General features: G+C 46.1%; 1 protein-coding gene across 3 annotated transcripts in view; it reads right to left on the bottom strand.

The window, feature by feature from the left end:
• Positions 1 to 15,725, bottom strand: part of LOC106593728 (phosphoribosyl pyrophosphate synthase-associated protein 2) — a 21,909-nt gene extending 6,184 nt beyond the window's left edge. For 2 of the 3 annotated variants that reach the window (XM_045715969.1, XM_045715967.1), the window contains exons 1-7: positions 15,610 to 15,725; positions 14,476 to 14,636; positions 14,334 to 14,386; positions 10,257 to 10,323; positions 8,784 to 8,956; positions 7,970 to 8,085; positions 6,819 to 6,874 (exon numbers count right to left, since the gene is read on the bottom strand). In XM_045715969.1, coding sequence (XP_045571925.1) covers positions 6,819 to 6,874; positions 7,970 to 8,085; positions 8,784 to 8,956; positions 10,257 to 10,323; positions 14,334 to 14,386; positions 14,476 to 14,558 — 548 coding nt within the window. In that variant the 5' untranslated portion in view covers positions 14,559 to 14,636; positions 15,610 to 15,725. Of the gene's footprint in view, positions 1 to 6,818; positions 6,875 to 7,969; positions 8,086 to 8,783; positions 8,957 to 10,256; positions 10,324 to 14,333; positions 14,387 to 14,475; positions 14,637 to 15,596 lie in introns of all 3 variants that reach the window. The other variant, XM_045715968.1, reaches the window with a different exon arrangement.
• Positions 15,726 to 16,413: the final 688 nt, after the last annotated feature.

The following is a 16,413-nucleotide window of genomic DNA, read 5'->3' on the forward strand; positions in this document are numbered from 1 at the left end:
TGTGTGTGTGTGTGTGTGTGTGAGTGACTGAGTGAGTGAGTGACTGAGTGAGTGAGTGACTGAGTGAGTGACTGAGTGAGTGACTGAGTGAGTGACTGAGTGAGTGACTGAGTGAGTGAGTGAATGACTGAGTGAGTGACTGAGTGAGTGACTGAGTGTGAGTGTGTGTGTGAGTAGGTGAGGGTGAGTTATAAAATGACTGTGTACGCATTTCTTTTACTTCAGAACGTTCTCTGAATAAACTACAATGAATCTGAGTCTTTGACTAATTATTAGTAAACCCAGGGTCATATAAACCTCGGGGGATTAGTCAAAGCTTCAATTATTGTTTAGTTATCATCACTGGGATTGAACATTCTCGGGACAAAAACTTCTATAATATAGCAGCCTAACAGCACCACCCTAACCCAGACTGTAGTTATAGAGTTACCAGCTACAGAGTAGAGACAGTAGCAGTCTAACAGCACCACCCTAACCCAGACTGTAGTTATAGAGTTACCAGCTACAGAGTAGAGACAGTAGCAGCCTAACAGCACCACCCTAACCCAGACTGTAGTTATAGAGTTACCAGCTACAGAGTAGAGACAGTAGCAGCCTAACAGCACCACCCTAACCCAGACTGTAGTTATAGAGTTACCAGCTACAGAGACAGTAGCAGCCTAACAGCACCACCCTAACCCAGACTGTAGTTATAGAGTTACCAGCTACAGAGTAGAGACAGTAGCAGTCTAACAGCACCACCCTAACCCAGACTGTAGTTATAGAGTTACCAGCTACAGAGTAGAGACAGTAGCAGCCTAACAGCACAACCCTAACCCAGACTGTAGTTATAGAGTTACCAGCTACAGAGACAGTAGCAGCCTAACAGCACCACCCTAACCCAGACTGTAGTTATAGAGTTACCAGCTACAGAGACAGTAGCAGCCTAACAGCACCACCCTAACCCAGACTGTAGTTATAGAGTTACCAGCTACAGAGTAGAGACAGTAGCAGCCTAACAGCACCACCCTAACCCAGACTGTAGTTATAGAGTTACCAGCTACAGAGTAGAGACAGTAGCAGCCTAACAGCACCACCCTAACCCAGACTGTAGTTATAGAGTTACCAGCTACAGAGACAGTAGCAGTCTAACAGCACCACCCTAACCCAGACTGTAGTTATAGAGTTACCAGCTACAGAGACAGTAGCAGTTTAACAGCACCACCCTAACCCAGACTGTAGTTATAGAGTTACCAGCTACAGAGACAGTAGCAGCCTAACAGCACCACCCTAACCCAGACTGTAGTTATAGAGTTACCAGCTACAGAGACAGTAGCAGCCTAACAGCACCACCCTAACCCAGACTGTAGTTATAGAGTTACCAGCTACAGAGTAGAGACAGCAGCAGCCTAACAGCACCACCCTAACCCAGACTGTAGTTATAGAGTTACCAGCTACAGAGTAGAGACAGTAGCAGTCTAACAGCACCACCCTAACCCAGACTGTAGTTATAGAGTTACCAGCTACAGAGTAGAGACAGTAGCAGCCTAACAGCACAACCCTAACCCAGACTGTAGTTATAGAGTTACCAGCTACAGAGACAGTAGCAGCCTAACAGCACCACCCTAACCCAGACTGTAGTTATAGAGTTACCAGCTACAGAGTAGAGACAGTAGCAGTCTAACAGCACCACCCTAACCCAGACTGTAGTTATAGAGTTACCAGCTACAGAGTAGAGACAGTAGCAGCGTAACAGCACCACCCTAACCCAGACTGTAGTTATAGAGTTACCAGCTACAGAGTAGAGACAGTAGCAGCCTAACAGCACCACCCTAACCCAGACTGTAGTTATAGAGTTACCAGCTACAGAGACAGTAGCAGTCTAACAGCACCACCCTAACCCAGACTGTAGTTATAGAGTTACCAGCTACAGAGACAGTAGCAGCCTAACAGCACCACCCTAACCCAGACTGTAGTTATAGAGTTACCAGCTACAGAGTAGAGACAGTAGCAGCCTAACAGCACCACCCTAACCCAGACTGTAGTTATAGAGTTACCAGCTACAGAGACAGTAGCAGCCTAACAGCACCACCCTAACCCAGACTGTAGTTATAGAGTTACCAGCTACAGAGTAGAGACAGTAGCAGCCTAACAGCACCACCCTAACCCAGACTGTAGTTATAGAGTTACCAGCTACAGAGTAGAGACAGTAGCAGTCTAACAGCACCACCCTAACCCAGACTGTAGTTATAGAGTTACCAGCTACAGAGTAGAGACAGTAGCAGCCTAACAGCACCACCCTAACCCAGACTGTAGTTATAGAGTTACCAGCTACAGAGTAGAGACAGTAGCAGCCTAACAGCACCACCCTAACCCAGACTGTAGTTATAGAGTTACCAGCTACAGAGACAGTAGCAGCCTAACAGCACCACCCTAACCCAGACTGTAGTTATAGAGTTACCAGCTACAGAGACAGTAGCAGTCTAACAGCACCACCCTAACCCAGACTGTAGTTATAGAGTTACCAGCTACAGAGTAGAGACAGTAGCAGCCTAACAGCACCACCCTAACCCAGACTGTAGTTATAGAGTTACCAGCTACAGAGACAGTAGCAGCCTAACAGCACCACCCTAACCCAGACTGTAGTTATAGAGTTACCAGCTACAGAGACAGTAGCAGGCTAACAGCACCACCCTAACCCAGACTGTAGTTATAGAGTTACCAGCTACAGAGTAGAGACAGTAGCAGTCTAACAGCACCACCCTAACCCAGACTGTAGTTATAGAGTTACCAGCTACAGAGTAGAGACAGTAGCAGCCTAACAGCACCACCCTAACCCAGACTGTAGTTATAGAGTTACCAGCTACAGAGACAGTAGCAGTTTAACAGCACCACCCTAACCCAGACTGTAGTTATAGAGTTACCAGCTACAGAGTAGAGACAGTAGCAGCCTAACAGCACCACCCTAACCCAGACTGTAGTTATAGAGTTACCAGCTACAGAGTAGAGACAGTAGCAGCCTAACAGCACCACCCTAACCCAGACTGTAGTTATAGAGTTACCAGCTACAGAGACAGTAGCAGTCTAACAGCACCACCCTAACCCAGACTGTAGTTATAGAGTTACCAGCTACAGAGTAGAGACAGTAGCAGCCTAACAGCACCACCCTAACCCAGACTGTATTTATAGAGTTACCAGCTACAGAGTAGAGACAGTAGCAGTCTAGCAGCACCACCCTAACCCAGACTGTAGTTATAGAGTTACCAGCTACAGAGTAGAGACAGTAGCAGCCTAACAGCACCACCCTAACCCAGACTGTAGTTATAGAGTTACCAGCTACAGAGACAGTAGCAGGCTAACAGCACCACCCTAACCCAGACTGTAGTTATAGAGTTACCAGCTACAGAGTAGAGACAGTAGCAGTCTAACAGCACCACCCTAACCCAGACTGTAGTTATAGAGTTACCAGCTACAGAGTAGAGACAGTAGCAGTCTAACAGCACCACCCTAACCCAGACTGTAGTTATAGAGTTACCAGCTACAGAGACAGTAGCAGCCTAACAGCACCACCCTAACCCAGACTGTAGTTATAGAGTTACCAGCTACAGAGACAGTAGCAGTCTAACAGCACCACCCTAACCCAGACTGTAGTTATAGAGTTACCAGCTACAGAGTAGAGACAGTAGCAGTCTAACAGCACCACCCTAACCCAGACTGTAGTTATAGAGTTACCAGCTACAGAGTAGAGACAGTAGCAGTCTAACAGCACCACCCTAACCCAGACTGTAGTTATAGAGTTACCAGCTACAGAGACAGTAGCAGCCTAACAGCACCACCCTAACACAGACTGTAGTTATAGAGTTACCAGCTACAGAGACAGTAGCAGCCTAACAGCACCACCCTAACCCAGACTGTAGTTATAGAGTTACCAGCTACAGAGTAGAGACAGTAGCAGCCTAACAGCACCACCCTAACCCAGACTGTAGTTATAGAGTTACCAGCTACGAGAGACAGTAGCAGTCTAACAGCACCACCCTAACCCAGACTGTAGTTATAGAGTTACCAGCTACAGAGTAGAGACAGTAGCAGTCTAACAGCACCACCCTAACCCAGACTGTAGTTATAGAGTTACCAGCTACAGAGTAGAGACAGTAGCAGTCTAACAGCACCACCCTAACCCAGACTGTAGTTATAGAGTTACCAGCTACAGAGTAGAGACAGTAGCAGCCTAACAGCACCACCCTAACCCAGACTGTAGTTATAGAGTTACCAGCTACAGAGACAGTAGCAGGCTAACAGCACCACCCTAACCCAGACTGTAGTTATAGAGTTACCAGCTACAGAGACAGTAGCAGTCTAACAGCACCACCCTAACCCAGACTGTAGTTATAGAGTTACCAGCTACAGAGACAGTAGCAGTCTAACAGCACCACCCTAACCCAGACTGTAGTTATAGAGTTACCAGCTACAGAGTAGAGACAGTAGCAGCCTAACAGCACCACCCTAACCCAGACTGTATTTATAGAGTTACCAGCTACAGAGTAGAGACAGTAGCAGTCTAGCAGCACCACCCTAACCCAGACTGTAGTTATAGAGTTACCAGCTACAGAGTAGAGACAGTAGCAGCCTAACAGCACCACCCTAACCCAGACTGTAGTTATAGAGTTACCAGCTACAGAGACAGTAGCAGGCTAACAGCACCACCCTAACCCAGACTGTAGTTATAGAGTTACCAGCTACAGAGTAGAGACAGTAGCAGTCTAACAGCACCACCCTAACCCAGACTGTAGTTATAGAGTTACCAGCTACAGAGTAGAGACAGTAGCAGTCTAACAGCACCACCCTAACCCAGACTGTAGTTATAGAGTTACCAGCTACAGAGTAGAGACAGTAGCAGCCTAACAGCACCACCCTAACCCAGACTGTAGTTATAGCGTTACCAGCTACAGAGACAGTAGCAGTCTAACAGCACCAATACAGACAGTAGCAGCTACATTTAGTGATACAATACAGACACTAACAGCTACATTTAGCTATACAATACAGACAGTAGCAGCTACATTTAGCGATACAATACAGACAGTAGCAGCTACATTTAGCTATACAATACAGACAGTAACAGCTACATTTAGCTATTCAATACAGACAGTAGCAGCTACATTTAGCTATACAATACAGACAGTAGCAGCTACATTTAGCTATACAATACAGACAGTAGCAGCTACATTTAGCTATACAATACAGACAGTAACAGCTACATTTAGCTATTCAATACAGACTGTAGCAGCTACATTTAGCTATACAATACAGACAGTAGCAGCTACATTTAGCTATTCAATACAGACAGTAGCAGCTACATTTAGCTATACAATACAGACAGTAGCAGCTACATTTAGCTATTCAATACAGACAGTAGCAGCTACATTTAGCTATACAATACAGACAGTAGCAGCTACATTTAGCTATTCAATACAGACAGTAGCAGCTACATTTAGCTATACAATACAGACAGTAACAGCTACGTTTAGCTATTCAATACAGACAGTAGCAGCTACGTTTAGCTATACAATACAGACAGTAGCAGCTACATTTAGCGATACAATACAGACAGTAACAGCTACATTTAGCGATACAATACAGACAGTAGCAGCTACATTTAGCTATACAATACAGACAGTAACAGCTACATTTAGCTATACAATACAGACAGTAGCAGCTACATTTAGCTATACAATACAGACAGTAACAGCTACATTTAGCTATACAATACAGACAGTAGCAGCTACATTTAGCTATACAATACAGACAGTAACAGCTACATTTAGCTATACAATACAGACAGTAACAGCTACATTTAGCTATACAATACAGACAGTCACAGCTACATTTAGCGATACAATACAGACAGTAACAGCTACATTTAGCTATACAATACAGACAGTAGCAGCTACATTTAGCGATACAATACAGACAGTAGCAGCTACATTTAGTGATACAATACAGACTGTAACAGCTACATTTAGCTATACAATACAGACAGTGCAGCTACATTTAGCTATACAATACAGATAGTAGCAGCTACATTTAGCTATACAATACAGACAGTAGCAGCTACATTTAGCTATACAATACAGATAGTAGCAGCTACATTTAGCTATACAATACAGACAGTAGCAGCTACATTTAGCTATACAATACAGACAGTAGCAGCTACATTTAGCTATACAATACAGACAGTAGCAGCTACATTTAGCTATACAATACAGACAGTAACAGCTACATTTAGCTATTCAATACAGACAGTAGCAGCTACATTTAGCTATACAATACAGACAGTAGCAGCTACATTTAGCTATACAATACAGACAGTAGCAGCTACATTTAGCTATAAAATACAGACAGTAACAGCTACATTTAGCTATTCAATACAGACAGTAGCAGCTACGTTTAGCTATACAATACAGACAGTAGCAGCTACATTTAGCGATACAATACAGACAGTAGCAGCTACATTTAGCGATACAATACAGACAGTAGCAGCTACATTTAGCGATACAATACAGACAGTAACAGCTACATTTAGTGATACAATACAGACAGTAGCAGCTACATTTAGCTATACAATACAGACAGTAGCAGCTACATTTAGCGATACAATACAGACAGTAACAGCTACATTTAGCGATACAATACAGACAGTAGCAGCTACATTTAGCTATACAATACAGACAGTAGCAGCTACATTTAGCTATACAATACAGACAGTAACAGCTACATTTAGCGATACAATACAGACAGTAACAGCTACATTTAGCGATACAATACAGACAGTAGCGTACCTTTTGGCTGAGGCTGGAGATTTGGCCACTATCACTGCGTTTCTATAGTCAGGAATCTGAGGAAGAAAACTACACATCAATGACACACATCACCTATTACTGTATATACTGCAGTAGGAGGGGGTTGTGGGTAGTGTAGTCCTACCTCCTGTGTATACTGCAGTAGGAGGGGCTTGTGGGTAGTGTAGTTTTCCTCCTCCTGTATGTACTGGGGGTTGTGGGTAGTGTAGTCCTACCTCCTTCTGTATGTACTGGGGGTTGTGGGTAGTGTAGTCCTACCTCCTCCTGTATGTACTGGGGGTTGTGGGTAGTGTAGTCCTACCTCCTCCTGTATGTACTGCAGTAGGAGGGGGTTGTGGGTAGTGTAGTCCTACCTCCTCCTGTATGTACTGCAGTAGGAGGGGTTGTGGGAGGTAGTCCTACCTCCTCCTGGATGTACTGCAGTAGGAGGGGGTTGTGGGTAGTGTAGTCCTACCTCCTCCTGTATGTACTGCAGTAGGAGGGGGTTGTGGGCAGTGTAGTTCTATCTCCTCCTGTATGTACTGCAGTAGGAGGGGGTTGTGGGTAGTGTAGTCCTACCTCCTCCTGGATGTACTGCAGTAGGAGGGGGTTGTGGGTAGTGTAGTCCTACCTCCTCCTGTATGTACTGCAGTAGGAGGGGCTTGTGGGTAGTGTTGGTTTATCTCCTCCTGTATGTACTGCAGTAGGAGGGGGTTGTGGGTAGTGTAGTCCTACCTCCTCCTGGATGTACTGCAGTAGGAGGGGGTTGTGGGTAGTGTAGTCCTACCTCTTCCTGGATGTACTGCAGTAGGAGGGGGTTGTGGGTAGTGTAGTCCTACCTCCTCCTGGATGTACTGCAGTAGGAGGGGGTTGTGGGTAGTGTAGTCCTACCTCTTCCTGTATGTACTGCAGTAGGAGGGGGTTGTGGGTAGTGTAGTCCTACCTCTTCCTGTATGTACTGCAGTAGGAGGGGGTTGTGGGTAGTGTAGTCCTACCTCTTCCTGGATGTACTGCAGTAGGAGGGGGTTGTGGGTAGTGTAGTCCTACCTCTTCCTGGATGTACTGCAGTAGGAGGGGGTTGTGGGTAGTGTAGTCCTACCTCTTCCTGGATGTACTGCAGTAGGAGGGGGTTGTGGGTAGTGTAGTCCTACCTCTTCCTGGATGTACTGCAGTAGGAAGGGAGAAGCTCTCAGGTTGTCCACTGGGATGTTGAAGAAACCCTGAATCTCCTTCTGATGAAGATCCATGGTGATGAGATGGGTCAGACCTACACACACACACACACACACACACACACACACACACACACACACACACACACACACACACACACACACACACACACACACACACACACACACACACACACACACACACACACACAGACAGACGGACGGACGGATATTCAGACAGACACATTCAGAACAAGGAGAGAACACTATGTTCAGTATGTGTGTGTCTCTCTGTGTCTCTCTCTGTGTGTCTCTGTGTGTGTGTCTCTCTGTGTGTCTCTCTGTGTGTGTGTCTCTCTGTGTGTCTCTCTGTGTATCTCTCTGTGTGTGTGTCTCTCTGTGTGTCTCTCTCTGTGTGTGTCTCTCTGTGTGTGCCTCTCTCTGTGTGTGTCTCTCTCTGTGTGTGTGTCTCTCTGTGTGTGTGTCTCTCTGTGTGTGTCTCTGTGTGTGTGTGTCTCTCTGTGTGTGCCTCTCTCTGTGTGTGTCTCTCTCTGTGTGTGTCTCTCTCTGTGTGTGTCTCTCTGTGTGTGTGTCTCTCTGTGTGTGTGTCTCTCTGTGTGTGTGTGTGTGTCTCTCTGTGTGTGTCTCTGTGTGTGTGTGTGTGTGTATCTCTGTGTGTCTCTCTGTGTGTGTGTCTCTCTGTGTGTGTGTGTGTGTGTCTCTCTGTGTGTGTCTCTGTGTGTGTGTGTGTGTATCTCTGTGTGTCTCTGTGTGTCTCTCTGTGTGTCCTCACCTGCTTTACACATCATGGAGGCCAGTAGTTTGGAGACGATAGAACCTCTCTTCCTCATCTTACACTGTTTACTGTAGGGGAAGTAGGGGACGACCCCGGTGATGCTCCTGGCACAGGAAGTCCTGCACGCATACACCATGATCAGCAACTCCATGATGGTAGAGTTCACATCCCTGGAGACAGAGAGAGATATACACCATGATGGTAGAGTTCACATCCCTGGAGACAGAGAGAGAGAGATATACACCATGATGGTAGAGTTCACATCCCTGGAGAGAGAGAGAGATATACACCATGATGGTAGTGGTCACATCCCTGGAGACAGAGAGAGATATACACCATGATGGTAGAGTTCACATCCCTGGAGACAGACAGAGAGAGAGAGATATACACCATGATGGTAGTGGTCACATCCCTGGAGACAGAGAGAGATATATACACCATGATGGTAGTGGTCACATCCCTGGAGACAGAGAGAGATATATACACCATGATGGTAGTGGTCACATCCCTGGAGACAGAGAGAGAGATATACACCATGATGGTAGAGTTCACATCCCTGGAGACAGAGAGAGATATATACACCATGATGGTAGTGGTCACATCCCTGGAGACAGAGAGAGATATACACCATGATGGTAGTGGTCACATCCCTGGAGACAGAGAGAGAGATATACACCATGATGGTAGAGTTCACATCCCTGGAGACAGAGAGATATACACCATGATGGTAGAGTTCACATCCCTGGAGACAGAGAGAGAGAGATATACACCATGATGGTAGAGTTCACATCCCTGGAGACAGAGAGATATACACCATGATGGTAGTGATCACATCCCTGGAGACAGAGAGAGAGAGATATACACCATGATGGTAGTGGTCACATCCCTGGAGACAGAGAGAGAGATATACACCATGATGGTAGTGATCACATCCCTGGAGACAGAGAGATATACACCATGATGGTAGAGTTCACATCCCTGGAGACAGAGAGAGATATACACCATGATGGTAGTGATCACATCCCTGGAGACAGAGAGATATACACCATGATGGTAGAGTTCACATCCCTGGAGACAGAGAGAGAGAGAGATATAAACCATGATGGTAGTGGTCACATCCCTGGAGACAGAGAGAGATAGATACATATACATACATATATATATATATATATATATATATATATATATATATATAGAGGGCTTTGTTATAACCAGTAGTCTGGGTCTGTGTGATAGAGAGGTTTGATAGAGAGGTTTGAGGGCTCTGTTATATCCAGTAGTCTGGGTCTGTGTGATAGTGTGTGTGATAGAGAGGTTTGAGGGCTCTGTTATATCCAGTAGTCTGGGTCTGTGTGATAGAGAGGTTTGAGGGCTCTGTTATATCCAGTAGTCTGGGTCTGTGTGATAGTGTGTGTGATAGAGAGGTTTGAGGGCTCTGTTATATCCAGTAGTCTGGGTCTGTGTTCGTACTTAGACACTGTCTGGACGATGAAGACATCTTTGCCTCGAACCGACTCCTGGATCTGCACACGTGTTTCTACACAAAGAGAGAGAGAGGGGGAGAGAGAGGGGAGAAGGGGGAGAGAGAGAAAGAGAGAGGGGGGAAGGGGGAGAGAGAGAAAGAGAGAGGGGGGAAGAGAAAGAGACAGAGGGGGGAGGTGGAGAGAGGGAGAATTTAATAGACCGAGGGAGAGAGAGAGAGAGAGAGAGAGAGAGAGAGAGAGACAGAGAAAGAGCGTAAGCAACTTAATCTTCCACACAGACAATCCCCTGGCATGGTACAGTTACTATATTAAAACACTACCCCTCTGTTAAAATCAAATCAGATGTTATTGGTCACGTACACATGGTTAGCAGATGTTAATGCGAGTGTAGTGAAATGCTTGTGCTTCTAGATCCAACAGTGCAGCAGAATCAAACAGGTAATATCTAACAATTCCACATCAACACCTAATACACACAATCTAGTAAAGGAATGGGATGAGAATATATAAATATAAAATATATGGATGAGCAGTGACAGAGCGGCTAAGATGCAATAGATAGTAAAGACTAGATAGTGAAGGATACAGTATACAGTATATATACATATGAGATGAGTAATGTGAAATATATTCTTAAAGTGACTAGTGATCCATTTATTAAAGTGGCCAATGATTTCAATTCTGTAGCTAGGCAACCACCTCTCTGTGTTAGTGATGGCTGTTTAACAGTCTGACAGCATAGGCAAGATGCAGTAGATGGTATAGAGTACAGTATTTACATATGAGATGAGTAATGTAGGGTATGTAAACATTATATAATATAAAGTAACATTGTTTAAAGTGACTAGTGATAAATTGATTACATTATTAAAGTGGCTGAAGATGAGTCAGTATGTTGGCAGCAGCCTCTCTGTGTTAGTGATGGCTGTTTAACAGTCTGATGGCCTTGAGATAGAAGCTGTTTTTCAGTCTCTCGGTCCCAGCTTTGATGCACCTGTACTGACCTCGCCTTCTGGATGATAGCGGGGTGAACAGGCAGTGGCTCGGGTGGTTGATACCCTTGAGGATATTTTTGTTCTTCCTGTGACATTGGGTGGTGTAGGTGTCCTGGAGGGCAGGTAGTTTGCCCCCGGTGATGAGTTGGGCAGACCTCACTACCCTCTGGAGAGCCTTACGGTTATGGGCGGAGCAGCTGCCGTACCATGCGGTGATACAGCCCGACAGGATGCCCTCAATTGTGCATCTGTAAAGGTTAGTGAGGGTTTTCGGTGACAAGCCAAATTTCTTCAGCCTCCTGAGGTTGTGGGTGAACAGGGAGTACAGGAGAGGGCTGAGAACACACCCTTGTGAGGCCCCAGTGTTGAGGATCAGCGAGGTGGAGATGTTGTTTCCTACCTTCACCACCTGGGGAGCGGCCCGTCAGAAAGTCCAGGACCCAGTTGCACAGGGCGGGGTCGAGACCCAGAGTCTCGAGCTTAATGACGAGTTTGTAGGGCACTATGGTGTTAAATGCTGAGCTGTCAATGAACAGCATTCTTACATAGGTATTCCTCTTGTCCAGATGGGATAGGCCAGTGTGCAGTGTGATGGCGATTGTGTCCTCTGTGGATCTATTGGGTCGGTAAGCAAATTGGAGTGGGTCTAGGGTGTCAGGTAGGGTGGAGGTGATATGGTCCTTGACTAGTCTCTCAAAATACTTCATGATAACAGAAGTGAATGCTACGGGGTGATAGTCATTTAGTTCAGTTATCTTTGTCTTCTTAGGAACAGAAACAATGGTGGCCATCTTGAAGCAAGTGGGAACAGCAGACTGGGATAAGGAGAGATTGAATATGTCCGTAAACACACCAGCCAGCTGGTCTGTGCATGCTCTGAGGACGCGGCTTGGGATGCCGTCTGGGCCGGCAGCCTTGCGAGGGTTAACACTCTTAAATGTTTTACTCACATCGGCCACGGAGAAGGAGAACCCATAGTCTTTGGTAGCGGGGCACGTCAGTGGCACTGTATTGTCCTCAAAGCGAGGAAAGAAGTTGTTTAATTTGTCTGGAAGCAAGACGTCGATGTCCGCGACGGGGCTGGTTTACTTTTTGTAATCCGTGATTGTCGGTAGACCCTGCCACATACGTCTCGTGTTTGAGCCGTTGAATTGCGACTCCATTTTGTCTCTATACTGACGTTTTGCCTGTTTGATTGAATTACGGAGGGAATAACTACACTGTTTATATTCGTCCATATTCCCAGTCACCATGGTTAAATGTGGTGGTTCGTGCTTTCTGTTTTGAGCGAATGCTGCCATCAATCCACGGTTTCTGGTTTGGAAAGTTTTAATAGTCACAGTGGGTATAACATCTCCTATACACTTCTTTATAAACTCGCTCACCGAGTTTATAAGCACAGCGTATACGTCAATGTTATTATCTAAGGCCACCTGGAAACATATCCCAGTCCACGTGATCGAAGCAACCTTGAAACGTGTGGAATCCGATTGGTCGGACCACCGTTGAACAGACCTAAGCACGGGCGCTTCCTGTTTTAGTTTCTGCCTATAGGAGGGGAGCAACAAGATGGAGTCGTGGTCAGGTTTGCCAAAAGGAAGGCGAGGGGGGGGAGGGCCTTGTATGCGTCGCGGAAGTTAGAGTAGCAGTGGTCGAGAAGTGTTACTCGTTCGTGTACCGCAATCGATATGCTGATAGAATTTAGGTAACCTTGTTCTCAGATTAGCTTTGTTAATATCCCCAGCTACAATAAATGTAGCCTCAGGATAAAAGGTTTCCAGTTTGCATAAAGTCCAGTGCAGTTCCTCGATGTCCGTCTTGGTATCCGCTTGCGGGGGGGATATACACGGCTGTGACGATAACCGAGGAGAGTTCTCTTGGGAGGTAATACGGTCGGCATTTGATTGTGAGGAATTCTAGGTCAGGTGAACAAAAGGACTCGAGTTCCTGTATGTTGTTACATTTAAAATCACCCGCTGCCCTTCTTCTTACCGGAGAGATGTTTATTCCTGTCGGCGCGATGCACTGAAAATCCCGTTTGGCTGTATTGACTCCGACAGCATGTCCCCAGCTAGCCATGTCCCCAGCTAGCCACGTCCCCAGCTAGCCACGTCTACAGCTAGCCACGTCCCCAACTAGCCACGTCCCCAGCTAGCCACGTCTCTAGCTAGCCACGTCCCCAGCTAGCCACGTCCCCAGCTAGCCACGTCTACAGCTAGCCATGTCGCCAGCTAGCCACGTCCCCAGCTAGCCACGTCCCCAGCTAGCCACGTCTCCAGCTAGCCACGTCTACAGCTAGCCACGTCCCCAGCTAGCCACGTCTCACAGCTAGCCACGTCCCCAGCTAGCCACGTCTACAGCTAGCCACGTCCCCAGCTAGCCACGTCTACAGCTAGCCACGTCCCCCAGCTAGCCACGTCCCCAGCTAGCCACGTCCCCAGCTAGCCACGTCCCCAGCTAGCCACGTCCCCAGCTAGCCACGTCCCCAGCTAGCCACGTCCCCAGCTAGCCACGTCCCCAGCTAGCCACGTCCCCAGCTAGCCACGTCCCCAGCTAGCCACGTCCCCAGCTAGCCACGTCCCCAGCTAGCCACGTCCCCAGCTAGCCACGTCCCCAGCTAGCCACGTCCCCAGCTTGCCATGTCTCCGTGAAACAGAGTATGTTACAATCCTGGATATCTCTTTGGAAAGCAACTCTTGCCCTGATTTCGTCGACTTTGTTAACTAGGGACTGAGAGGGTGAGGGGGATGGAGGAGAGGGGTGAGGGGGATGGAAGAGAGGGGTGAGGGGGGATGGAGGAGAGGGGTGAGGGGGATGGAGGAGAGGGGTGAGGGGGATGGAGGGAGAGGGGTGAGGGGGGATGGAGGGAGAGGGTGAGGGGGGATGTAGGGAGAGGGGTGAGGGGGATGGAGGGAGAGGGTGAGGGGGATGGAGGGAGAGGGTGAGGGGGTGAGGGAGAGGGGGGATGGAGGGAGAGGGTGAGGGTGAGGGGGGGATGGCGTGTGACAGAGAGGTCAGAAGGTCAGAAGTCAGGGGGCATCAGGGGTCATCAGGGGTCAGAGTCTCACCTCTGTTGTCTTCCTGGTACACCTGCACCTTCCCAAGCTCCACCCCCAGACGCCTGCACACGGGAGACATAGCCAATGAAAAGAGAGCACAGGGAGAGCTGACCAATGAAAAGCCAGAGTGTGTGTGTGTGTGTGTACTGACTCTCCTATCCTCTTGCTGATCTCCCTGGAGGAAGGGTGTGAGTTGGCGCTGAAGATGACAAGGCCTCCCTCGGTGTGGTTCATAACCGGGGGGGACCGGCCACTCTGCTCCCCAGCCTCAGACGGCCTATCCTTGGGCACCCACGCTGCACTCAGCCCTTCCTACGGAGGAACCAGAGACACACAAACACACACACACAGTTAATCAATCAATCCACTTGTCTGGAACGGTGTTACTACCAACATAATACATCATAATACATCATAACATAATACATCATAACATAATACATCATAACACAATACATCATAACACATCATAACACATCATAACATAATACATCATAATACATCATAACATAATACATCATAACACAATACATCATAATACATCATAACACAATACATCATAAGACATCATAACACAATACATCATAACACATCATAACACATCATAACACATCATAACACAATACATCATAATACATCATAACATAATACATCAAAACATAATACATCATAACACAATACATCATAAGACATCATAACACAATACATCATAATACATCATAACACATCATAACACATCATAACACAATACATCATAACACATCATAACACAATACATCATAACATAATACATCAAAACACAATACATCATAATACATCATAACACAATACATCATAAGACATCATAACACAATACATCATAATACATCATAACACATCATAACACAATACATCATAACACATCATAACACAATACATCATAATACATCATAACATAATACATCAAAACACAATACATCATAACATAATACATCATAATACATCATAAGATAATACATCATAATACATCATAACATAATACATCATAACACATCATAACAGAGATACATTATAAACAGTATTCATTAATCCACATAATAACTTAGTAACGCCTGTAAACAGAGAGATACATTATAAACAGTATTCATGCTTTCCTCTCCTGACCGGATGCGCTCAGTTGATGAACGGACGGACAGATTTTGTTTTGCGCTCAGTCTCGTTAAACACAACAAAATACAACGTTTTAAACCCACGCACAAAAAAACAAACAACATTGAAACCTCCCAGACGGACCTGCTGTACCCACCAGTTTGTGATTTGTAGTGTAAACAGCGTTATATGATGTTAGATAATTTCGCAGCTTGTAAACTCAACCTGTTCCCTCCAAACCCGGCCTACTGAGTATGATGGACAGGCGTCTCTGGCCAATCACAGACCAGAAATCCCGACGAGATTTAATTCACCCAAATCTCGTGTTGATCGGAGAGGGGAGACGTCATCACGTCTACGTTGATTTGAATTTGATTGAAGATATGTTTCTTTATTCTGATTCGGAATATTTATTACATCCCCCAAACCCCCCCAAAACTATTTTTTGTCAGGTGTTTGGTCGGGTGTGTTTAAGTTACACACAGTCTTGAGAATGCTAGCGACCAAGTTTATCAGATTAGTGGTGCTGGGGGGGGGGTTATAATGGGCAAAAAATACCTCCCGCACACACATACTATCTCTACACCTTTAACGTAGTCAACGTGTCGCTACGATAACTTTTTTTTAAAAAACCTTTTCATTTGTTGTTTTATTTGAAAAAGTCTACAGGTTACAAACAATCTTATCCCTCAGCACGGCAGGATCATGACAAGAGAGCATGCTCCTGGGTCGACCACTAGAGGTCACTGTTGTCTCTGTTTTTACCAGACAGACCCATCCTGCCAAGGCAGCAGCTACTCTTCCTGGGGTTTATTATGGATCCCCGTTAGTTCCTGCCAAGGCAGCAGCTACTCTTCCTGGGGTTTATTATGGATCCCCATTAGTTCCTGCCAAGGCAGCGGCTACTCTTCCTGGGGTTTATTATGGATCCCCGTTAGTTCCTGCCAAGGCAGCGGCTACT

Source organism: Salmo salar, chromosome ssa03 (assembly GCF_905237065.1).
Source record: "Salmo salar chromosome ssa03, Ssal_v3.1, whole genome shotgun sequence".
NCBI lineage: Eukaryota > Metazoa > Chordata > Actinopteri > Salmoniformes > Salmonidae > Salmo > Salmo salar.